The sequence below is a fragment of the Mastigoproctus giganteus genome, chromosome 3, assembly GCF_048544385.1.
Source record: "Mastigoproctus giganteus isolate SK-2022 chromosome 3, ASM4854438v1, whole genome shotgun sequence".
Classification (NCBI taxonomy): Eukaryota; Metazoa; Arthropoda; class Arachnida; order Uropygi; family Thelyphonidae; genus Mastigoproctus; species Mastigoproctus giganteus.
The window spans coordinates 131,176,758-131,203,601 of NC_143577.1; the positions used below are offsets into that span (position 1 = coordinate 131,176,758).

At 37.7% G+C, this 26,844-nt stretch overlaps 1 protein-coding gene across 8 annotated transcripts in view; it reads left to right on the plus strand.

Annotated features, from left to right (window-relative positions):
* Positions 1-26,844, plus strand: part of LOC150088273 (uncharacterized) — a 730,398-nt gene that overhangs the window by 412,268 nt on the left and 291,286 nt on the right. For all 8 annotated transcript variants that reach the window (XM_090369435.1, XM_090369433.1, XM_090369432.1 and 5 more), the window contains one exon: positions 1,872-2,141. In XM_090369435.1, coding sequence (XP_090225561.1) covers positions 1,872-2,141 — 270 coding nt within the window. The remainder of the gene's footprint in view (positions 1-1,871; positions 2,142-26,844) is intronic.

Genomic DNA, 26,844 nt, shown 5'->3' on the forward strand with positions numbered 1-26,844 from the left:
AACTTCTGGCATTCACCCCCCTGAGTAACTCCTCATGTGTGAATGTAGATGCAAAATACTCATTCAGTTTTTAAGCTCCCTCAGCAGATGCATCAACAATCAAACCATTGATGTCACGTGGACCAATCTGATTCATCCTCTTTTTTCTAGAGTTTACATAAGTAAAGAAGTCTTTACTGTTCTTCTTTGCATCATTTGCCAAAGATTTCTCGTAATCTTCCTTTGTTTGCCTAACTCCCTTGTGACTTGATTACAGACTATCTTATATCTACCATAGACACCTGTGTGTCCTGATAATTTATATGCGTTCCATAATTTTTCTTTTCTCCCATGAGTCTCACTAGGTTTTCTGACATCCATTTATGCCTAAACCTTCAACAGTATTTCTTAATTGGTATGAAAAGCATTGTAGCTTCCAAGATTAATTCCTTGAATGATCGCTCCCATTTAGAATTTGCTGTTGGTGGCATCATCGGTTGGTCCTAATGTATATGAATTTAAAAAATCTTTGAGACCACTGTATTCACCTATATGAAAGCAAAAATCTTGCCTTTACCCCTGATAGTAGTTACATCTTTTGCAGATGACATTGTGGTCATAAGCCACGATCCCAAAGAATTATAGGAAAATCTTAATCAGTTATGCACAGTTAGTAAGAATTTTGGACTAAAGATGAATATGGCTAAAACAAAAGTAATGATGAACAAGTATGCCACAAAAAGGGACATAATGATTGAAGGAGCAGTAATTGAGTAGGTGGAGTCATATATTTATCTGGGACAAGTTATTAGCTGTAATAATGATAAATGGCTGGAAGTCAACAGAAGAATAAATTTTGCATGGATAGCATTCAGGAAATAGTCACATAGTGAAGAGCAATATCCTAGTTTGTCTGAAATGTAAAATACTCCCCACCATGACCTATGGAAGTGAAACTTGGACACTCACCAAAATAATGGAAGAGAAGCTGAGAACTACACAGCGAAGAATGGAACGAATTATATTGGGAATCAGACTGTTAGATAAGAAGAGAAACACATGGATTAGGCAGCAAACTCAAGTAAAGGACATTCTTATCAAAACTAAAGAACTAAAATGGTTGGGCAGGACACATAGCTCGGAGAAATGATGGCAGATGGACTAAGAAAATAACAGAATAGTACCCTAGAGGAGCTAGAAGAAAACCTGGAAGACAACGGCGGAGATGGATAAGTGAAATTCGTGAGTTTGTGCGTAGTAAATGGATGGCCATTGCACAAAACAGAACAAACTGGAAAGTTGCTGGAGAGGCTTTCATCCTTCAGTAAATTGTGAAAATGGCTGATGATGATGATGAATCACATAAAGGTGATTTTATAATCTTTAGGTGCTTAAATTATAAACTTCTTTTTTTTTTTTTTAATTAGTACCGAAAAACCAGTATTTTTGTGTCAATACCGGTATTTGAATACCGGAAAAAAATTACTGGTATTCGGGATACCGGTATTGTAAGCTTTACTTCTCACCCATGTCATTTGGATGCACTGCCTTAGATTTAATATGCTTCATCAGTAAGAGCATATACACTCCACCTTACCTGTCCTGTCTTTCCTTCCTGTATACATTGTACCTCCCATATTCAAATTCAGCATCACTTACATGTGAGTGACACCATGTTTCCGCTATTTTTACTATTGGCACACTGTGGCCAGAGATGTCGATGCACTTAATAAATCCCCAAACAAAGAAACAAGCTATTTCTACAATGTCTGCATTTGATGACTTAATCAGTACTTTTAATTCATCAAAATTATTTACAATACCTACAGTAATGTATTGTTTTCATCACATTAATTTTATTTTTTAGTACTTTTATTTGTATTTCTTTACAGGGAAGTTCAGAGAAAAACACCAAATTCTCCTTCCAGTATTTTTGCGACATCATTACGTCATAAAGATCTTAGTTATGATGATCTATCCAAGAATATTGATGCTAATTTAGCAGAGATTGATATGGAAACATTCCGCTCTGAAGACATTCACTCAATCCTTGCTCTTCCTGCCATCTATAACGGAGATTTTCCATCAGAGAGTCATGGTGAACAATTTGCTTCAGTCTCTGGATCTTTGTTTGGAGGGCTTGATTTAGATTCTTCAATAAGGTACATATTTTTAGTCCACGAGTTATATTTAATTTTCTTAATATAGTAGAATTTATTTTAAGTTGCAAACTATAAAGTTTTTAGAAAATAAAATATGAAGCTAAGACAGTTGAGTTATTAAATCTTACATCTGGAGAGTGTGTAGGTGGTTTAGTGTTGACTTGGACTTTTCTCTTCACTCCGGAGAACACTGTTCTCAGAGCCTGTCACATTGTGATACAAATAAGAAGTGCAATATAACATGGTGTGATACTGTTACTCTGAGTGTAGAACAGTGCTGTATCCTCAGATTTCTGTGAAAAGAGAAACTGAAACCAGCAGACTTTCTTCAGGACAAATTGACAAAACAAGAAAGAGACCCTATCATATTTAAGTATATATGAATGGTGCAACAAGTTTCTGAAGGCTTTGGAGAGGTTACCAGACCTACATCATGCTCATACACAATTGCCATAGATGTTGGCAGCTGCACATGAACATATTGTAGGTTGGAATTTCCACAGAGCTGATTTTGGAAAACAGGTTAATTACAGTGCGTGATACTTCATTGAAAATGTGTACAAGTGTTATAAGCATTTAGGTGATCTTCATGGACACTTGCTGTTTAAGAAAGTGCGTGCGCACATTGAGTCTCAAAAGGTGCTGACATTGACCACAAGGCATGATGTTGCCATCTTATGTGAACTCACTAAGCTCCTATTTACAGTTACCTGATCTGTAGCTTTTCGAAAGTCAAAAGGTGGCAGCTGTTGTTTACAGACTAGGAACTTTCTTAGGTGCAGTAGCAGCAGTATTTCCAGTGGTAATATTGTCATACTAATTACTAAAATAGTGCAATATTTACACTATGGAATTAAAGCAGTATGCATGACACTGAATTCCTTCAAAAATGAGACATCAGAAAGGAATGAATAACACCACTATCCACAGTTATTTTGTATCCATTTAATTTTTCAAATAGGTATGAAGAATCATAATTTTTCAAATAGGGATGAAGAATCATATAAATGAAGAATCATATTTAAATGTCACATAGAAAAATCAACTGTGGTGATCCAGACAACCATTCCCTGCTTCATACACAGGTTCTATACCAGTAATTTAGAGGGCCTCTCAACTCTCTTACAACAGAGTTGGTGAGACCAGACTTCAAAGAAATTATATGAAATCAAAAATTAAAAAATTGCCTTCACTCTTAAGAAAATTTATGATAGAAGAGCTACTCTTGGTCAGACTAAGAATACAACATTCTGACATCATGCAATCTTTCTTTCTGTAGTAGAGCCACCAAGGCATGCCAAAACAGTTAAACACATACTTCTAGACTGTCCAGAATATGAAAATGAGAGATGAGTTCCTTTGCAGGTCTCTAACAAATTAGTCAAATATTACATTTATACACCTCAGCAATAGAGTTAGTGTTACTAATGTCTTCAGTTTAAAAAGGCAATTAATCTTCATCATATGCTTTGAATATGACATAAAGAACAACATAAAAAGACCTCTTAACAAACCTATACGTGATAATTGAAATGTCACTAATCCACACACACACACACACACACACACACACCCCTACCTAAAAACAGTGACATGATTGCTGTAAAGTAGTCACTGTAATTTGTGAGATCAGTGCCAAAAATCTCTTAAACAACTAACCAGCCTAGAGGCTTAATGAATTCTTTGGTAGTTCTAAGTCTCATTTAGTTCAGCTTAAATAAACTGAATTGAATGATCTGTATGGCTTCAACTTCACTGCTACCTTCAGATTCACTCTTCTTCCTTTGGGAAATATCAGAGTCTATTGAAAGTATCAAAGCTTTGAAGGTTAGTTGGAATTCATATATCTGTAATGTGGTTGTGGGGGATAGGAAGAATAACCGATAGCAGATTTGGATATTTTGTTGCAGCTTGCTCTTGTTATTATATCTTGCAATATTACACAGGCAAAAAATAGCAATCCGATGCAATACCAACTGAAAAAAATGCAAGGTATTTTTGTCTTCCAGTAACAAACAGTATTGTCTCACGATTTAAACATGAGGATGGCAGACATAATGTGGAGCCCCATAAATCTTCTTGGTTATCAATTCTCACACCAAAATTAGCATGTTATGCTTTGTTATAAAAGTTAGTCCTGTTTTTCTGATTCCATTTGTATAAAATTTGGACAGGTGTAGCAGAAGGAATCAGGATTTTTGATACAGTGATGATGCAATACCATCTGAAAAAAATTTTACATTTTAATAATAATTACATCAGCATCTGAGGTGGCAGTCTCTTCAGGACACCTATTTTTGTTTTTAAGGAATGGTTGGATGAGAAATGGAGGATAGATCCAGTGTCAGTAGGTTTACTATAAATTTTTGCTGTAATGGTGTTTTTGGTTCTGCTCAGTAGGTCAAGAAATTGTAGTTTATCTTCTTATAATTTGATTTTGAACAAGGAGTGTGGGATGTAGGCTATTAATATGTAGATAAAACTTTTGTCCTCAATGGCCAAATGGTAAGGACATCATCTACCTATGTAATCCATACTTTTGGTTTAAACCAGTGGTGTCCAACCTTTTCCCGTATGGGGACCATATACAAAGTTAGATTTGTATTGTGGGCTGCACTGAGTGATTCGAGAAAAAATTGTGCATTTTCTATATCTTGTTACATATAAAAAAAAGTTTCTATTTTCATGTTACCCTTTTTTTATTTTCAGGCTACATATATAAAAACTGAAAATTCCCAACGTTTTTATGTGCAACAAATCTTTGTCAGTAATTTTTTTTTTTAGATTTTATTAAAATTATAAAAATATGAATTACAGTAAATCCCCGCATTTCGCGTATTCGCGATCGCCGATTTAATATAAAATGAAACCTAAAAAAATGTGAATTTTAAAGCGCCGTGAATATTTTCCCCCATAAAAAACATGGGCGTGGCTAAAATTATCTTTCTCCGGTCAAAACAGCGCTCAGTGGGTGGGGCGAGAGGGGTGACAAAATTGTGAGCGTGGATGTTTCTCGCTAATCCTTGTTCAGTATGTGTTATGCGTTTGTCATGGAAGGTTTCGTCGTTTGCTTTTAATTTATATGTTTATAAATTGAATAAATTTATCAATTTACATAAATGATAAATCTACCATTTTGCAGTGTAAAACAGACTTTTTCGAGTGTGTTAACGGAAGAAAGTGACTTTATTGTGGACAAGTTCTTTCTAACCCCTACAAAAATATGGCTACGAATAAAAAGAGAAATGTGAAAATATCAAAGAAGGTGATGACATTAGCAAATAAAATTGAGTTATTAGACAAAATTTCTAATGGTGAAAGTGTCTCCTCAGTGGCAAAACATTATAAAATCAACAGTATGATCAATCAAAAAATCGGAAGAAAAAATCCGTCGTAGTGTCCGTAAAAACACGCTAATTGTTTCAAAAATTTGCTCTGTAACTCGTGATGTTAAATTATAAAAAATGTAAAAAGCTTTAAATCTGTCGATAGAAGACCGAACTCAAAATAAAATTCCGTTGAGTTCACTCATCATTCGCAAAAAGGCAAAACTCCTTTATCAACACTTTAGCGAAACTGGTGATAGCACTGGTGGGATGTTTTTTTGCTAGCAAGCAAAGGTGCTGGTTTGAAAGATTTGTTTGAAATTTCTAATAAATATTACATTTAATATTAAATTGTTTCTTATTTTCATTTCGATGCCATATGCTTGCATTTCACTATGTACTGTCTATGTACCTAGTCATATTATGAAGGTACATATAATACATACATAGACAAAATTTTAGACTAGTTTTTCTTATATATTTCATACTTTGGAACGGAACCCCTTTATTACTATGGGAGCCATTACTCAGTATTCGCGTTTTCGGTATTCGCGACATTTCTCAGGAACGTAACCCCCGCGAATAGCAGGGGTTTACCGTACTTTTTTTTTAGATTTTATTAAAATTATAAAAATATGAATTACTTTTTTTTTAGATTTTATTAAAATTATAAAAATATGAATTACTTTTGTTTTTTTTTAAATACTTAACTTTTGTTTTTTAAATACTTTACTTTTGCTTTTAAATGGTCACCTTAGAAATTTTACAACCCGGAATAAGGATCAGTGCGTTTCAATATTTAGGTGAATAAATAAATATAATGATACACCTAAATTTGAAAATATTCGAAAATGTTAAGTACAATACACAGTAACATTTACTGAACAAAACTTAACATTCAATAAGATGATTGAGGCTGGATATTTTCAGATAATTGTTCAAAATTTGGTTGAAAAATTTTGACACCAATTCTCAAGGTGGAATAAGGATGCCCATCTGTTATTCTGTTTCTTTTTAAATATTTAATTGATCTCATACGTGAAAAAACTTGCTCGCAAACATACGTTGATCCGAACAAAGTAACCATTTTCATGTCATTTTCTTTTATTAACGGAAAATCTTCAGATGGGAGAGCTTTGTAGAATTCAAATATTTATTTTTGCAGTCAATATACAGGTAATCCTTGTATAACACGGTAGTTAGGCTCCTATAAAATCTCGTGTAGTGCGAAATGGTGTTACACGAGACTAAGAACCAGTACAAAAAGGGGGATTATGTTCCAACAATGTTAAGAAAACTAACAAACATACACCATTCTATATTTTGTTTATCTTCTGCTCTCTTTAAAAAAATCATTAATTTGGGTTTGCTTTTGCTTGATAGATCTTTGTAAATTTCATCGTATGGAACTAAGCATTTTTGAAGCTCCCTTCTGAACTTTGTGCTCCGTTCAGTCGAAAAATCTGCATTCAAAAAATAAGATTCTAATTGATTGGCTAACTTTATGCCTTCCTGTATACTTTTTAGTGTAAAATTTGGAACGGCAGAATTTTTATTTGCACTACCATCCTCTATATTGGTTTGATTTGCCTCCAATACCATTTCCACCAAATTTGCTTTGTCAGCCTCTTTTTTTACCAGTAATTCTTGAGCATCTTCAGTAATCATACCTTTTTTTTACTTTTTTTTTTTTTTAGGAGTATCGACGACTAAGGTCACTTTGCTCTGTGTATATTGTCTATAAATTGTGTGTGTTCTGGGGTCAATTTTCTATTTTGCTGGACAAAATATCTGAATTTCAGGGATAAAAAAACCATTCTAACCTCGCCTAAGACTGACTACCTCAGCCATGTTGCGAAAAAGACCCATAAAAATTCCTCTCGTTGTTGCTGGGATTCGAACTTAGGTCTTTTCCACCTGGTGTGGGGAGAATGGCAATTCTACCAACTGTGCTACACACGAGCGCTTCAGTAGTCATATCATCAAAACTTTACCCTCCTTACCAACTTAGCAAGTTCTACTATTGCACTGATTCTGTTTTCTGCCGGTTTGATCATATTTCCTGAATGAACTGACTCTGGTCATGCATTTTTTCGACATGCATTTAATGTTGATGGTTTTACTTTGAGTGATAAAGCTACGATTACGATACAGTTCAAAATATGTTTCCATGCCTCCATCACTTCAATTCAGTTCAGAATAAATTTTTTCCAAAATCCATTGTAACGATTTTCTGATGTAACGAGTTTCAAAGGTGGACATAATGCCTTGATCTAATGGCTGAATTAAAGAAGTTGTAATAGGTGGTAGGAACATTAACTTCAATGTTTGGATAGCACAGAACCTAACACAGGGATTTCCCAATATATATATATATTTTTTTTTTTTGCATAACAATTAGCGAGCCAAAAGTGAGGATTTACAAAAAGAATGGAAATGTTTAAAAATTACATCCAACATAATAGCAGAGCTTTCCCCCACACAAAAGTTCAAAAAGACTGTGTTATGCAAGGTTTGCCACAATTATCTATCTAACCATGTTATATAAGTACTGTGTTGTGTGAGGATTGTTGCATTTTATTAATCGCGTTAGAGCAAAACCATGTTGTAGAAATACTTGTGTTATATGTGGGGTTGTGTGTACTTATATTTGAACCATGTTTTGGCTTGAAGATCAATAACTTCAATTTGCAAGCTAGGATTGTATTTTTCAGCCATAGAAATAAATGGGTTCTCAAACAAGCTTATGTCTTTTTCATGGGAATCTTATATCAGCAAATCAACTTTGACTCTTCAAAAAGTAATTGTAATAACGGGAGGCAACGATTCTTTGGAAATGTGTTTCTCCTTTATCTCAGAACAACATTCAAAGTGACCTTAAATGGTCTTGCTCATTTTGAGATTAAAATAATAACTTATTCTGAAATGATTTGATGTCACCAAACAAATCAGACCAATTTTCCTTTCCCTTGTAGTTTTAAATTAAGAGCATCTAAATGACTAGAAATGTCTGTATGAATTGCAAGATCAAACAGCCACTCCGTATTTGTTAGTCGTTTTATTGGTTTTCCTTTTTCTGTTATAAAAATATCAAAACAAATTATTATTATGACAATTTTGTCTTGTATCATTGTTCGTTTCTCCACACAAATTTCTTCCATGACTTTTAACAAACAAGTTTAACAAATTCACCATTACTGAACGGTTTACTTTCAAAAACGATCAAATGTGCAACTTGATAACTGGCATTTACCGCAGATAAATTTCTTGACTGATATGTTTTCAGTGTGTTTTGTTGTTTTCTTAATTCGTTTTGTAACTCTGAACACTTTTCTCTTTGCAATATTCCTTTATATTGATCATAAGATTTATGCTTGGATTCACAGTGTCGTTTTAAATTACATTCTTTAAAAGCTCACACAGTCTCCTTACATGCCAAACACACTGCTTTTTTGAGGTAATCAATGAAGAAGTAGTCTTCAGTCCACCTTTCATTAAAAACACGACACTCTAAATCGATTTTCCTCTTTCGAAACATTTTTAAGGATGATTTTTTTAATTCAATACAAATTAATAATAATTCAATACAATGAACAAGTTATATCAAAATAGTAGAATTTCACAATATGAAAAGATTGATATGTACATAACTGTATTTAGTGTACATATGACTGCACTGAACCACATGCACACGTTTGATACAGTCGAGCTCGATGCTTGCATGCCTGTACATGCAGTGGTGCAACTCTCTAAAATTCTGTTTTAGTTCACTTTCCATGTGAGCTGTATAAAAATTATTCACGGGCTGGATCCGGCCCGTGAGCCAGGGCCGTTGGACACCACTGGTTTAAAGGAAGCTTTTTCTATAGCCTTGTTTGCAAAGTCCAGGCTCTTGAGGATGAAATCTTCCATACAACACATCTTCAGTAACTGCAGTTATCCACATAAACTCATACTGAAAACAATAAAAAAACACAATAGAAAAATTCTCCAACAATATTCCTGATGAGGATAAACATCAGATACCACACAGTGAGCAGACGTGTTTTTGTTGTAGTCCTCTGGGATTAAGTGGTTAGGTAATTTCTTTAATATATTGTAAAGTTTATTTTGATGCAAGTTTTTTTTTTCCTGTATTAGTTCGTAAATTTAATTTTTATAATATTACAAATATAATTTTTTAAAAGTTACTTTCTGTAGTATATAGTAAATTTAAACAGCAGTTGTGACAAGATCCATCTTGAACACTTTGTCAGAGAGTGTCATGACTCATACAGAAATAGCCGACAGTGATTTCTGGGTGAAACATGATTTCATTGTTTGCAGAACCTGTGGCCTGTATTCCAAGGTCGACCTAGTGGATAATCATAGCTCACCTGGCGATTCTTTTCTTTGTCACTGTTGTAGAGTGTACTGATCTAAAGTTAAAATTGTGCATTGCTAGAAGAATTTGAGTCATTGAAAAAAACGGGTGCTTGACCTCGAGAATAATATAACTGGGATCTCATTCAGGGGCTCAAGACAAGTAACCCATCCAGTGATTTACTCTTGATTTGGGACCCAGAACAGAATAACTAAGTCAAAACTGCTCTGGTTCAAAAGGACTTAGTTTTATTAGGTGACTCCATTGTCAAGGAAATGGAAAATATTTTTTGTAATAAGGATAGGTAGACTAGAACCAGGGTGTCTTCTGGAAGCAATAATTAATGATTTCACCAACAGATTGTCAGATTTTAAGGGGGAAAAGAGAATACTATTATTCATGTGGGGATTAATGATATTAAGGATACACGATCTGACGATTTGTTACACAAACATAGGACCATGCTGAAGAAATGCTGTGAGTTAGATCAGAATGTCTGTGTCTGCAATTCTGCTCAGGCACGATAGGAGGGATTGTATGCTTGAAAGCCTTGTGGATTAGTATTAGTAATGGCCGTATGGTACAAGAAAGTCTTAGCACCATATGGTACTAAGGCTTATTTTGCACCAACCGAAAAGAAAAGAAAGAAAAAACGAATAAAATAATAAGAATAAAAAATTTAAATAAAATAAATAATAAAAGAAAAGGAAATAGACAACCTATGAGTTTCCCTTCTCCCGTAGGTAAATATCCAGCTGACTTTTGATTCCCCAAACTGTCAACCTCTACCATCTATGTAGATAAACTTATTCTAGTAATTTATAACTCACTGGCTTAAATAAAACTTCCTGCAATCCAGTCTAAACATCTCCACATAACTTAAATTTATGGTTCTTAGTTCTAGAATCATTTATAACCTTAAAATTTTCATCCTCATTAATTTTACTTTTGCCTCCCAGAGCCTTAAACACCTCAATCAAGTCTCTAAGGTGCCTAGTTTTCAAGCTGTGCAACCAACATATTCGAAGTCTTTCCTCATATGGATACCCTTTTGCTGATCTCACTACGTGAATTTACCAGTCTTTGGACGCTTTCAAGAAGCCTAATGTCTTTTTTGCAATCTCCATACTTGAACATGGTATTCCAAGTGGGGTCTTGTATAATGGGATTATGATGTCCTTGTAGCAAATGTTCAATGAATCATCTTTCATCAATGAATCATCAAATGTTCATAGGACACCACGGACCTTCCTTGCAACCTGTCTAATACTTGGACAACTTCGTCTCCGAGTGTATCATAATTCCCAAGTCCCTTTCTTCAACTACTGACTTTAGTTCAACTCCACCAAGTATATAAGTTATTTTGGGGTTACTGTTCCCCAGGAGTAAGACCTTGTACTTTGCTGGATTAAAGTTAAGCTGCCACTTTTCTGACCATCCCTAAGTCCATCTAGATCACTCCGAAGAAGCACTGTTGGCGCTGATCATTAACTACTCTTCCAATTTTAACATCATCTGCAAATTTAGAAATCACGCCCTCTATCCCTTCATCGATGTCGTTTATGAAAATTAAAAACAACAGCGGTCCCAATACTGATCCTTGGGGAACTCTACTTCTTTCATTAATCCAATCTGAGGAATAACCATTTATCACAACCCTCTGCATCCTTCCCTGAAGCCGTTGTGCTATCCATCTAAGGATTTTCCCTGTGATTCCAATCTGGTCCAGCTAATAAAGTAACTGCTCATGTGGGACTGAGTCAAATGCTTTGCAGAAATCCAAATAAACAATGTTGAAATTTCCTTAAAATTCCTTAAAATCAGCTTGAGTGACACTGTCAAAATAGCTAACCGGATTTGTTAAACATGATTTTCCCTTTACTGGGTGGAACTGAGTCAAATGCTTTGCTGAAATCTAAATAAACAACATTGAAATTATTCCCTAAATCCAGCTCATGAGTGATCCTGTGAAATATGCAGAATGGGAATTTGGGGAGTACAATGTGTATACACAAAGGATAGACAGGATAGGAAGGGAGGAGGGGTTATGCTGTTAATTAAGAAAAACATGAAATCAAAAGAAGTGCATCCAGCTGATATAGATGGGCAGTGCACTGTTGAGTCAGTTTGGTTTGACTTAAGCACTGCAAAAGAAAAAATAAGAGTAGGAGTGTGTTATAGGCCTAATGACTTGAATGGGTACAGTGCACAGTTGTACAGAGAAATAGTGTGGGCTAGTAAATCAGAATGTCTTATAATGGGAGATTTTAACTTCCCAGATATTGACTGGAACTTGTGCATCGGTCACTCACACACTAGAAAGATTTTGTGGATTTATTGGATGATTGTTTTCTGCAGCAGCATGTTCGAGAGGCAAATAGAGAGGGTAAAACTCTTGATCTGGTTATCAGCAGTGATCATTCGTGTATTAAGAATCTGCAGATAAAGTAACCACTGGGTGGCAGTGATCACGGTGCACTGATGTGGGATTTACTTAAAGATATAATTACCATCGGGAGTAAAGGAAAGGGTTTTTGCTTCCGTAAAGGTGACTACAGTGGTCTCAGACAGTTTTTAAAGTCTGTACAGTTGGATGAACTGATGATGTTACCAACAGCAAACTTTAAGTGGAAAGCATTCAAGGAATTCATTATGGAAGCTACTAAACGTTTCATACCTATTAAGAAATATTGTTCAAGGTTTAGGCCTAAATGGTTGTCAAATGAACTAATGAGACTCGGTGGCAGAGAAGAAAAATGCATGGGATGCATATAAATTATCAGGCGAAACAGAAGCCTATGGCAGATATAAGCTAGTCTGTAATCTTAGGTATAATGGTCTGTAATAATAGGTTAGGCAGGCGAGGGCAGATTACAAGAAATCATTGGCAAAGGATGCTAAGAAAAACAGCAAGGATTTCTTTACTTATATAAAATCTAAAAGGAAGGGGTCAGATTGGTCCACTTCATATCGATGGTTCGACTGTTGATGAACCTGTCAGATAGCAAACAAACTGAATGAGTATTTTGCCTCTACCTTCACAAAGAGGAGTTATTAAGGATTGAAAATGCCAGAAGGTTATCAAATTGTAGCAGTGTGCTTAATGATTTTGTAATAACTGAGAGCAAAGTGGAGGAGAAATTGTTGAAGTTAAACATAAGGAAGGCACCTGGGGTGGATGGGATCTATACAGTTATATTAAAGGAGGCAGCTAAGGAACTAAGCAAACCCTTAGCCATAATTATGAGAGCATCCTTGGACTCAGGAGAGGTCCCCATGTACTGGAGATGTGCAAATGTATCCTCAATTCACAAAGGGGGATCGAAGGGTGACACAAGTAATTACAGACCAGTTAATTTAACTTCTTCTGGGTAAAATAATGGAGTCACTGGTTAAAGATGTATTGCAGGATCACCTAGTCAAGACTGCAGCAATAATTCAAACACAGCATGGGTTTGTTAAGGGAAAGTCTTGTCTGACAAATTTGATTGGATATTATGTTGTGGTTACAAAGGAACTGGATGCAAAAAATAACTTTGATATCATATACTTGGATTTCAAGAAAGCTTTTGACACTGTTGCGCATGGAAGTCTACTGTACAAATTGGAGCAGAATGGTATTAAGGGTAAGTTGTTACAATGGATAAAAGGATGGTTGAGTGGGAGACGACAGAGGGCGGTAATCAGTGGGCGCTGCTCTTCATGTACTAATGTTTTTAGTGGAGTCCCTCAGGGTTTGGTGTTGGGTCCACTGTTGTTTTGTATGTTTATCAATGATATCGATGAAGGTATATCAGGCTTAGTGTCGAAGTTTACAGATGATGCAAAGGTTGGCAGGGTTTGTTAATGACAGAAATGGCAGTGTGCTACTGCAACAGGATCTAGAAAATTAGGGCAGATGGACTGAGAAGTGACAACTGAAGCTTAACATTGACAAATGCAATATACTGCACTTAGGGTGGTAGAAAATAAAAAAGACCTGGAAGTAATTGTACAGTCAGATATGAAGTTTTCTGAGCAATGCAAACAGGCTGCATGGGATTTTGTCAAAGATATACAGGAATTTTGCTAGCAGGGAAAAGGAGGTGATTGTCCCTCTGTATAAGGCAATGGTCAGGCCACCTTGAGTACTGCGTACAGGTCTGGAGGCCTCATTTTAGGAAAATGAGGCCTCCATACCTGTACGTTTTGCTTCAGCGTGTACAGAGAAGGGCAACAAGATTGATGAGGGGAATGAAGGGATCCCCTTATCTAGAGAGGCTTAAGTTCTGCAAATTGCAGCGGCTGGAGACTAGGCACCTGTGAGGTGATCTGATTGAGGTGTATAAGGCTTGAATGGGTTGAGCATGCTGAATTCTGATGGGATTCTTCCACTTGTTCAGATTACAAACCCAAGGGAGAATAAATTCATATAGTGGAAAGAGAGCTGTAGAATAGATGTGCGCAAATTTGCCTTTAGCCAGAAGATGGTAAATTGCTGGAACAAACTTCCATCTGTCGTTGTGGAAGTTGAGAGGTTAAATAAATTTAAGAAGAAACTAGACAAACATTTAGAGAGAATGGTTTTGTGAATTTTTTTTTGAATGATGCTACATAATGATGAGAGCCTTGTCGATCAGTTCGGCCCTGGAAAGATTGTGCACGGCTCAAGGGGTAGATTTTTTTCCAGCCTTATTTGTACTTGTTAACAGGAGAGACTGCTTCTACAGGGATGGGATACGCTTAAATAGAAAGGATGCAAGAATGTTTGCTGATGCTATCGAGGCAGTGTTAGGTGGGTCGGAAAACTGCTAGCTTGGAGGGGATGCATGGATTAATAGATTAACAGTAGCCACTAGCAGAGGTGAAAGTGATTCTTGCACTGCTTCTATTGGAATGAGCAGCAGCCTGGAAAACAAGACGCAGCATATTTCAGAAACTGCTGGGAGTCATGGCGGTACAAGTAAACACATGGGTTGTGTTAGGGTAGCTAAGAATAGGAACAGGTGCATGTATACTTGTGCGTACACCAATGCCAGGAGTTTGGTAAATAAATTTGAGGTATTGCTTAAAACATCAAAGGCAGATATTGTTGGGATATCAGAAACGTGGCATCACACAGATATAAGGAATACAGAACTGGAATTTGGAGAGTGAAATGTGTACAGAAAGGATAGACAGGATAGGAAGGGAGGAGAGGTTATGCTATTAGTTAAGAAACACATAAAATCCAAGGAAGTGAAGCCAGTCGACATTGCGGGACAGTGCAGTGTCGAGTCAGTTTGGTGTGACCTAAGCATTGGGAGATCAAAATTGAGAGTAGGAGTGCTATAGGCCTAATGACTCTGATGAGTATAATAAGAAACTGTACAGGGAAATAGAGTGGGCCAGTAAATCAGAGAGTCTTATAATGGGGGATTTTAATTTCCCAGATATTGACTGGAATTTGTGGGTTGGTAACTCACACACTAGCAAGGCTTTTTTGGATTTATTCGATGATTGTTTTCTACATCAGCATGTTCGGGAGGCAACTAGAGGGAGTAATACTCTTGGTCTGATTATCGGTAGTGATTCTTCATGCATTAAGAATCTGCAGATAAAGGAATCACTAGGTGGCAATGATCACAGTGTGCTGAAGTGGGATCTACTCAAAGAGGTAACTACCATCAGGGGTTAAAGGGAAGGGTTTTTGCTTCCGTAAAGGCGACTACGATGGTCTGAGACAGTATTTAAATTCTATACAGTGGGACCAACTGATGATGTTACCAACAGCAAATTCAAAATGGGAAGCATTCAAAGAACTTATCTTGGAAGCTACTAGGCTTTACATTCCAATAAGAAATATTGTTCAAGGTTTTGGCCTAAATGGATGTCAGATGAACTAATGAGACATATGGCAGAGAAGAAAAATGCATGGGATACATACAAAGTAACACGTGACACAGAAGCCTATGATAGATACAAGTTGATCTGTAACCAAGTTACAAAGGAGGTTAGGCAAGCAAAGGCAGATTACGAGAAATCTTTGGCAAAGGATGCAAAGGAAAACAGCAAAGAGTTCTTTACTTATGTAAACTCTAGAAGGAAGGGGATGAATCAGATTGGTCCACTTGATATCGATGGGTCAACTGTTGATGATCCTGCTCAGGTAGCTAACAAACTAAATGAGTATTTTGCATCGACATTCACACATGAGGAGTTATTCAGCGAACGGAATGCCAGAGGTGTATTCAACTCTGGCATTCCCCTCGCTATTCAGTAAGCTAGATAATCATGTAATAACTGAGAGTAAAGTGGAGGAGAAATTGTTGAAGATAAACACAAGAAAGGCACCTGGGGTGGATGGGATCTATCCAGTTATATTAAAGGAGGCAGCAAAGGAAGTAAGCAAACCCTTAGCCATAATTATGAGAGCTTCCTTGGACTCAGGTAAGGTACCCATAGACTGGAGACGTGTAAATGTGACTCCAATTTACAAAGGAGGATCAAAGGCTGAAACAAGTAATTATAGACCTGTGAGTTTAACTTCTGTTCCAGGAAAATTAATGGAAGCACTGGTTAAAGAAGCACTGCAGGATCATCTGTACAAGACTTCAGTTGTAGCTCGGATACAGCATGGTTTTGTTAAGGGAAAGTCTTGCCTGACTAATTTGATTGGATACTATGATGCAGTCACAAAAGAACTGGATGCAGGGAATAACTTTGATATTATATATTTGGATCTTAGAAAGGCTTTTGATACTGTTGCACATGGAAGACTGCTGCACAAATTGGAGCAGTGTGGCATTGGAGGCAAATTGCTGCTAAGGATAAAGGGATGGTTGAGGGGGAGAAGACAGAGAGTGGTAATCAATGGACTCTGCTCATCATGGACTAGTGTTATTAGTGGAGTCCCTCAGGGTTCAGTATTGGGTCCATTATTGTTTTCTGTATTTATAAATGATATTGATGATGGTATATCAAGCTTAATGTCTAAGTTTTCAGATGATACAGAGGTTGGCAGGGTTGTTAAGGACACTACTGATGCTATGCTGCTGCAACAGGATCTGGAAAGGTTGAGCAGATGGACTGAGAGGTGGCAAATGAAGTTTAACATTGACAAATGTAAAGTACTACATATGGGAAACAGCAACCCCAGAGCAACGTAACAACTCTGTGGTACTACACTGTGACAGTGATAGAGAATGAAAAGGACCTGGAGGTAATTGTGCAGGCAGATATGAAATTCTCTGAACAGTGCAGATGGGTTGCAAGAGTAGCTCATGGTGTCTTTTCAATGATATTCAGGAATTTTTCTAGCAGGGATATGGAGGTGATTATTCCCTTGTATAAGGCAATGGTCAGGCCACACCTAGAGTACTGTATACAGGTCTGGAGGCCTCATTTTAAGAAGGTTGTAGAGCTGCTGGAACAAGTACAGAGAAGGGCAACAAGATTAGTGAATTTGAATAAAGGGTTGCTCTTACGAAGAAAGGCTTAAGTTTTGCAAATTACCTTGTCTGGATACTAGGCACCAGCGAGGTGATCTGATAGAGGTGTATAAAGCCTTGAATAGGTTGAGCATGCTCAATGCCGGTGGGATTCTTCCTTTTGCCCAAAATAATCACCTGAGAGGGCATAAATTCAGATTGACGAAAGACAGATGTAGGATTGATGTGCAGAAATTTGCCTTTAGCGAGCAGGTAGCTGGTTGGTGGAACAGACTTCCATCCCTTGTTGTGGAAGTTGATAGCCTAAATAAATTTAAGGCTCTGCTGGACAGGTATTTCGATTGAACAGAGGGGTGAAATGGAAGTGTTTTTTTTTTTTTTTTTATTTTGGCTGATGCTGCAAAAGCTTGCTTTCTTGCATCATATGCCTCTACTAATGCTAATAAGCTCATATTCTTGCTTTCTTTCATCACGTGCCACTATTACTATATCAATCTAGATTTTTTACATATGATTTCTCTTTAGAAAACCATGCTGCCTATCCTTCAGAATTGCATTTCTATCCAAATGATACTGAATTCCACCCTTGATCATTGCCTCCATGATTTTCCCTACTAATCAAGTTGTACTGACTGGTCGGTAATTTCCTACTGCACTTTTAGAACCGCTCTTATTCATTAGAGATACATTGTTACTTGATTAACTCAAGACTTGTAGAACTCCGCAAGGCTTTTGGGGGGAAATTTTTATCTTTTTGCCCGCACTTATAAGTAGAAGAAATCTGATTTGTAGATACGGGGTATATTTAAACAAAGGTGGTGCAAATGTTTTTGCCAATATCAAAGATACTTTAATGGTTCGGGGAAACTGCTAGTATGCGTTTATCTAACGATATTGGTCAAAGTAAAGCTTGCAAATACATGAAGAGTTCTTGTTTGTTACCGTAACAATTCATATTATCTAGATGTTCTGAGGGCCTAAACATTTAAAATAGAGGGAAGCAAGCTTAAATAACTTCAAGGGGTTTGTCTGCATAGTTCACTATACAATAGCCAATAGTCTTAATTGTTTATACAGTAATGTCAGAAGTGTTGGCAATAAAATGAGTGAATTCGAAATGTTGGTTAGGACAAGTAATGCTGACATAATAGCGCTTTCAGAAACGTGGCGTCACCCAGAAATAGGGATAATGAGTTTCTGTATAGTATGTACAATGTATTTATGAAGGATAGGGAAGATTGAAGGGGTGGTGGGGTCGTGCTTCTTTTCAAAAGGTGTAAAGCCTGAGTGCGACAAAAGCTTTCCTCGATAAAGAAGTTTCATATGCTAGTATAGGATCTGTATGCTGTGAGATAGTTGGATGCAAAGGTATAATGAGAGTGGGAGTAATATATAGGCCAGGTGATTGTGAAGATTATGATGAGAGCCTCTACATGCAAATGGAATGAGCAAATATGTGTGAATGTCTTATTATGGATGAGTTTAATTTGATAATTTTAATTTGGATGATTTAATTTTACTCAATTAGAAATTGATTGGTGCAAATGGGAAGAAAACTGGACTGTGGGACAAAATTTTTAAATCAAATAGATGATTGTTGTTTGTATCAACATGTAAGGGAAAGTACTAGGGAAAAGAATATTCTACACATGATCATCACTCATGAACCAGATGACATAATAGGGCTGACAGTACGGGGACCAGTAGCATTAGGTGATCATGGAGTTCTAAGGTGGTAGCAGTAGTGAAAGACAGAGGAAAGGGTTATAATTTCAGGAAAGGAAATTATTATGGCTTGTGGTGCTACATGGCCTCTTAATTGTGTAAATATCACACAGAAAGTGAATACAATTGAATTATGGCATTGAATTAAAGGAAAAACCTTTAAAACCTTAGTCACAGAAGCCTTGAATGCGTATATACCAGTAAAAAAATACTCCATGAGGAGGATTACAAGTTGGATGAATAATGAAGTTGCCAGATTACTTGAGGAGAAAAAGATGGCATGGAAAAGTTAAAAAGCAATAAAAAGTACTCAATCCTATAATAGCAAAATAGTGCCACAGAAAAGGTTAGGCTGGCAAAGAAGAAAAGGACAAATCAGATGGGGCCCTTATGTAATGGATTTGCGATAGTATTAGATACCCCAGCTGATCTTGTTGCAGATGAACTCAAAGTTACTTTGCATCAATATTTACAGAAGTAAAAGCCTTTATGTCAATGAGAAATTATGGGAGTGAAGTTTAAAAATATGTACTTAATGATATTGAAATTTCACATGATTATTTAATAAAAAAAAACCTTTCAATTCTATAGGCGAGTAAAGCTTCCGGGAGTTGATGGCATATGCCCCATAATTTTAGGGGGTGGGTGGCATGTAAGCTCATTGAACCAGTCTAATTATGAGAGCATCCCCGGACTCAGGAGTGATTCCATTTTAGTGGAAAAGTGCTAATGTATTGCGAATATATAAAGGTGGTTCTAAGAATGTAGTGGGAAATTACTGGCCAGTCAGTCTAACTTCATAGTAGCGAAAATCGTAGAGGCAATGATCAAGGGTGGAATTCAGGATCATTTAGGTAGAAATGGAATTCTGAAAGATATTCAGCAAAATGCAAGGTCTGACACTGGGGGTAGTAACCAAAAATAACTTATACACCTAGTGGAGTTGAACTAAAGTTAGTATTGGAAGAATGGGACTTTTGGAGTTGCGATACGGTCAGGCATGAAGTTCTCCGAGCATTGTAGAGAGGTTGCAAGGAAGTCCCATGGTGTCCTGTCGATGATTTATTGAACATTTCTTAGTAGAGATAAGGATGTCATAATCCCATTATATAAGGCTATTGTTAGACCACACTTGGAATACTGTGTTCAGGTATGGAGACCGCACCTAAAAAAAGATATTGAGCTTCTTGAAAGGGTCCAAAGATTGGTAACTCGCTTGGTGAGATTGGCAAAAAGGGTGTTGATATGAGGAAAGAATTCGAATATGTGGATTGCATAGCATAGAGTCAACGGTAAAAACCTAAAATGTGAATTTTAAAGTGCCGTGAATATTTTCCGCCATAAAAAACATGGGCGTGGCTAAAATTATCTTTCTCCGGTCAAAACAGCGCTCAGTGGGTGGGGGGAGAGGGGTGACAAAATCGCGAGCGTGGATGTTTCTCGCTAATCCTTGTTCAGTATGTGTTATGCGTTTGTCATGGAAGGTTTCGTCGTTTGCTTTTAATTTATATGTTTATAAATTGAATAAATTTATCAATTTACAAAAATGATAAATCTACCGTTTTGCAGTGTAAAACAGACTTTTTCGAGTGTGTTAACGGAAGAAAGTGACTTTATTGTGGACAAGTTCTTTCTAACCCCCACAAAAATATGGCTACGAATAAAAAGAGAAATGTGAAAATATCAAAGAAGGTGATGACATTAGCAAATAAAATTGAGTTATTAGACAAAATTTCTAATGGTGAAAGTGTCTCCTCATTGGCAAAACATTATAAAATCAATGGTACGATCAATCAAAAAATCGGAAGAAAAAATCCGCCGTAGTGTCCGTGAAAACACGCTAATTGTTTCAAAAATTTGCTCTGTAACTTGTGATGTTAAATTATAAAAAATGGAAAAGGCTTTAAATCTGTGGATAGAAGACCAAACTCAAAATAAAATTCTGTTAAGTTCACTCATCATTCGTGAAAAGGCAAAACTCCTTTATCAACACTTTAGCGAAACTGGTGATAGCACTGGGGTACTACACCCTGAGTGTAGTACCCCACATTTCTCTGGGGTTACTTCTAGCCATATGCAGTACTTTCCCTTTGTCAATTTTAAGTTTCAGTTGTCATTTCTCAGCCCATCTATCCAACTTTTCTATCAAAAATGTTTTCTATCCTGTTGCAATAGCATACTGTTGTTACTGTCATTACAACCCTGCCACCCTTTGTGTCATTTGTAAACTTGGACATTAAGCCTGATATTCTTTCATTAATATCATTGATAAATATACAAAACAATAATGGGCCAACACCGATTCCTGAGGGACTCCACTAATAACATAATTCACGAAGACCACTTTCCATTGATTACCACTCTCCGTCTTCTACCGCTCAATCACCCTTTTATTTTATCCATTGTAGCAACTGCTGTACTTCTTGAATTTGTACAGTAGTTTTCCATGTGCAACAATATCAAAATCTTTCCTGAAATCCAAGTATATTCTATCAAAATTATTTTTTGCATCCAGTGTCTTTGTGACGACATCATAGTATCCAATTAAATTGATCAGACAAGATTTCCCCTTAACAAACCCAGGCTGTGTCTGAATTATTACTGCAGTCTTGTTTAGATGATTCTGCAATTCTTCTTTTACCAGTGACTCCGTTATATTCACTGAAATATAAGTTAAACTAGCACGTCTGTAATTACCCTTTGATTCCCCAGCCTTTATGAATTGGGGATACATTTGCACATCTCCAGCCCGTGGGGTCCTCCTCTGAGTCCAAGGATGCTCTCTTAATTATGGTTAAGGGTTTGGTTACTTCCTTTGCTGCTGCCTCCTGAGTATTCAGAGTTTAAAGTTTGCAGTTGCAAATATATTACAGCAAAAGTGCCGTGCTGTATTATTAGTATTAAATTAGCATTAGTAGAGGCATATGATGCAAGAAAGCAAGCTTGTATAGCATCAGACAAAAAAAAACCTTTCCATTTCACCCATTCATTCACTCCAAATGTTTGTCTAGTTCTGCTGCTTTGAACTTATTTAAGTTGCTGACCTCCACTACAACAGATGCAAGTTTGTTCCAACTATCAACCACCTGCTGGCAAAAGGCAAATTTCCACCTATCTGTTCTACAATTGTTTCCTCGATTTGAATTGATGCTCCCTCATGTGAGTGATCTGAGCAAGAGGAAGAATCCCATTAGCATTGAGCTTGCTAAATCCATTCAAGGCCTTATACACCTGAATTAGATTACCTCGCAGGTGCCTAGTCTCCAGAAGCTGCAATTTACAGAACTTAAGACTTCCTTGGTAACACCAACTCTTTGTTCCACTCACCAATCTCTTTACCCTTCTCTGTACTCATTACAGCAGCTCTACATCTTTCCTAAAATGAGTCATCCAGACCTGTATACAGTACTCAAGGTGTAGAATGACCATTTTCTTATACAAGGGGACAATCATCTCCTTATTGACCTCGGGTGCCAAGCGATTGTGATTGAGCGTTTTCTCTGTGCTTAAAGTGCAATTATCTAAAGGTGATTTATAGTTCTTTTAAGTTCCTATCCTTAAGAAATTTATTTATTTAATAACAGCTGTTACAAAAGTACTTGTACAGAGCAAGAAAGAAAAATCATCTTTCTTTATTTTTCTTACTTCTATTATTAACATTTACTGCTTTACGCTTGGTCACACAAGGCACTGCTCCTGCCTCCCTGTGGTGGGGGCTCGGAAACCTCCACAGAAAAGCTAATCTGCCAAGGGCCAAGAGGAGCAAACATGGATTAAAATGTGTTTCCACCTCTAGAACCGACAAGCTCTCCGCCAGAGTTAGATATTGAACATGATACGTTGCAACCCAAGAGGTTGAAAACCACTTCCTCAGCTACAGATTTTCCTGCATTTCTTATAATGCACTCTCTTGCAGATCAGCCTCTAGGTAAGCTCTCTCTGTTCCTTATCCAGAAACACCTGGAAAGTCTGGCAGGATCTCCGAAGACTGTCAACAGGCTGCAATCAGGGGACCTATTAGTGAAGACAATTAACCGTGGACATTCGGAGAAACTACAAAAACTTCAAAACTTTGGAATTCCAGTAAAGGTTTCTCCACATGCAACCGTAAATATATCCAAAGGTGTTATATCCAGCTGGGATCTATTGAATGTCATGGAGGAGGAGAAAATGCAAGAGCTTCAATATCAAAATGTCATTGCAGTGAAAAGGATTATGACTAAAAAAGACAATACACTTACACCTACAAGGAATGTTATTCTCACTTTCAATACGCCAAATCTACCATCATCGATAAAAGCAGTCTATCTACTCTGCCCATTAGGCCCTACATTCCTAATCCATTGATGTTTTAAGTGCCAAAAGTATGGCCATTCTCAAACGACATACAGAGGAAACCAAGTTTGACCTAATTGTGGGTCCTCTGATCACACTCAAAGTGATTGCTCAGCAAAAGAAATGGCCTGCCCCAACTGTAAAGGCAACCATCCTGCTTATTCAAGGAGGTGTGACAAATGGAAAACTGAAAAGAAAATTTTGAAACATAAGATTGAAAATAAAGTAAGTTTTCAAGAAGCAAGGAAAGTAATTGCTCCCAGTATGACTAAGCGTACATACACCAGTATTGCACAAAAATATCAATCATTGGCCACCAACTGATGTTACAGTCCCTTCAAACACTTCAATCTCTGAATGGGCTAAGGTATTCTCTTTCAGTAGCAGTCCAATATCCCTAAGCAGTTGAACCAGGGAAGTAATACTGCACTTACAGTACCAGCTACATCTCCTTCTCCTCCTCCAGTGATTGCCTCTGCATCAAATAATCGAAGGTCACATTTAAAAAAGAATATCCAAGAAACATCTATGGATACAATTGATTCATCCAGACAGAAAGAACCGATCTTAGAAATATATGTGGAAGTATAATGAGCAATTGTGCACAGAAATAGTGGGCCAGTAAATTAGAGTGTCTTATAATGGGGGATTTTAATTTCCCAGATATTGACTGGAATTTGTGGGTTGGTCACTCACACACTAGCAAGGCTTTTGTGGATTTATTGGATGATTGTTTTCTACAGCAGCAGGTTCGGGAGGCAACTAGAAGGAGTAATACTCTTGATATGATTATCAGTAGTGATTCTTCATGCATCAAGAATCAGCAGGTAAAGGAACCACTAGGTGGCAATGATCACAGTGTGCTGAAGTGGGATTTACTCAAAGAGGTAACTACCATCAGGGGTTAAAGGGAAGGGTTTTTGCTTCCGTAAAGGCGACTACGATGGTCTGAGACAGTATTTAAATTCTATACAGTGGGACCAACTGATGATGTTACCAACAGCAAATTCAAAATGGGAAGCATTCAAAGAACTTATCTTGGAAGCTACTAGGCTTTACATTCCAACTAAGAAATATTGTTCAAGGTTTTGGCCTAAATGGATGTCAGATGAACTAATGAGACATATGGCAGAGAAGAAAAATGCATGGGATACATACAAAGTAACACGTGACACAGAAGCCTATGATAGATACAAGTTGATCTGTAACCAAGTTACAAAGGAGGTTAGGCAGGCGAAGGCAGATAACAAGAAATCTTTGGCAAAGAAAAGCATGAAAGAGTTCTTTACTTATGTAAAACTCTAGAATGATGGGGATGAATAAGATTGGTCCGCTTGATATCGATGGTTCAACTGTTAATGATCCTGCTCAGGTAGCTAAACAAACTAAATGAATATTTTGCATCGATATTCACACATGAGGAGTTATTCAGGGAGGGGAATGCCAAAGGTGTATTGAACTCTGGCAGTAAGCTAGATAATCTTGTAATAACTGAGAGTAAAGTGGAGGAGAAATTGTTGAAGATAAACACAAGAAAGGCACCTGAGGTGGATGGAATCTATCCAGTTATATTAAACAAAGCGACAAAGGAAGTAAGCAAACCCTCCCTGAACCATAATTATGAGAGCTTCCCCGGACTCACTGGTGGTACCCATGGACTGGAGATGTGCAAATGTGACCCCAATCCACAGAGGAGGATCAAAGGGAGACACAGGTAATTATAGACCTGTTAGTTTAACTTCTGTTCCAGGGAAATTAATGGAGGCACTGGTTAAAGAAGCATGGCAGGATCATCTAGACAAGACTTCAGTTGTAATTCGGAAACAGCTTGGTTTGTTAAGGGAAAGTTTTTGTCTGACTAATTTGATTGGATACTATGATGTAGTCACAAAGGGTAGATGGAACTATCCAGTTATATTACCCCTCGACGTGGGCACCTGTACGTGGTGAGGGGACCTCCCAGTGACGCTGCTGGACTTCCAGACTAGCATCACTGGGATCTAACGCCCACAGCCCAGGTTCCAGGCTTACATCAATGGAATCCGGCGTGTTTGCCGTGCGCTGCGACCCGTGGAAATTCGGAAAGGGGGATCCTGGTGGTTGAGGGACCCAGCTTCAATACACCACTTTGGCCCCTGCTTCGACAAGACGGGTGGTCCTGGAAGGCCCGGCTAGGATCAATCGGCTAGTAGGCTCGCCTGCGAGGGTCAACCGTGTCAATGCCACGCCCCTACCCTCATGGTCCGAGGGACAGGATTCAGGCTGGCGGCGGTGCGGGTATAGTGTCTGGGTAGCCCTGGCGTCCCACTCCCGAGAGCATTTATTGCATGCCGGGTAGTGGGCGTCCCTTTGGGCTCCGTGGTGAGTGGGGAGCCCGGGCACTGAACAATTAAAAAAACTCTATGAATCCTGATAAACTCATTTCTTCAGGGGCCCCAACCCGGTCCTTATCTGCAAACTTAGACGAAGACCCAGATAGTACTATTAGTACAAAGAGGCAGCGAACAGAAGTACCATCAGGGCCTGTTCCAAGGTTCCTGATTATGCACTCAACCGGTGAAAAACCGATTGGTAAAATGTCGCCCTTTTTTATTCAAAAAGGGTTAGATGGTTTAGCAGGTTCTCCCAAATCAGTTAAGAGGCTCCGTTCTGGAGACCTCTTAATTGAAACTAAAAATGACAGGCAATCAGAACATCTACTCCGAACAACATCAATCGGAGGAATACCTATAACGGTGACACCACACAGAACACTCAATTCATCGAGAGGTGTCATTTCGGAGTGGGACCTTCTCGATGTAACCGAGGAGGAAATCTGCTCCGAATTAAAACCCCAGGGAGTTATTGCCGTCAAGAGAATTACTGCGCGAAGGGATGAAAAAATAGTTAAAACCAGGAGCGTTATCCTGACTTTTAACTCTCCTAAACCTCCTGACGAGATAAAAGCTGGATACATCAACTGTTCAGTGCGTCCATACATTCCGAACCCTTTGCGGTGTTTTAAATGCCAGAAGTATGGACATTCTCAAATGGCCTGCCGTGGAGTCCTTGCATGCGCTCGATGCGGTGCAAAGGACCATGCTGCTGCTGTTTCGTGGTCCTTTGCTCGATGCGGTGCAAAGGACCACAAAACAGCAGCATGTTCAGCCACAAAACCCACCTGTATTAACTGTGAGGGCGAACACCCGGCCTACTCACGAGCATGTCAGAGGTGGAAAGAAGAAAAAGAAATTCAACGGCTGAAGGCAGAGCTAAATATATCATACCAGGAGGCAAGGAAATCGGTCAAACCCCTGAATATCAACAGACCTACCTACGCCCAGAAGGTAGCAGGGAGATGTTCCATCGGAACTCAGACGGACATGACCATTCCTCCAAAGGAGTCTTTCACTCCCATCGCGCGGTATCTCTTAAGTTCTCAAAAACCTGCACAAAAGGACCAATCAGCTGCCACTCCTATATCGGTACCTAATGCTCCACAAGTAACTAAGTTAATTATGAAAGAAAAGAATAAGAAAGGGGAGGTCCCCCCTAGTACCCAAGAA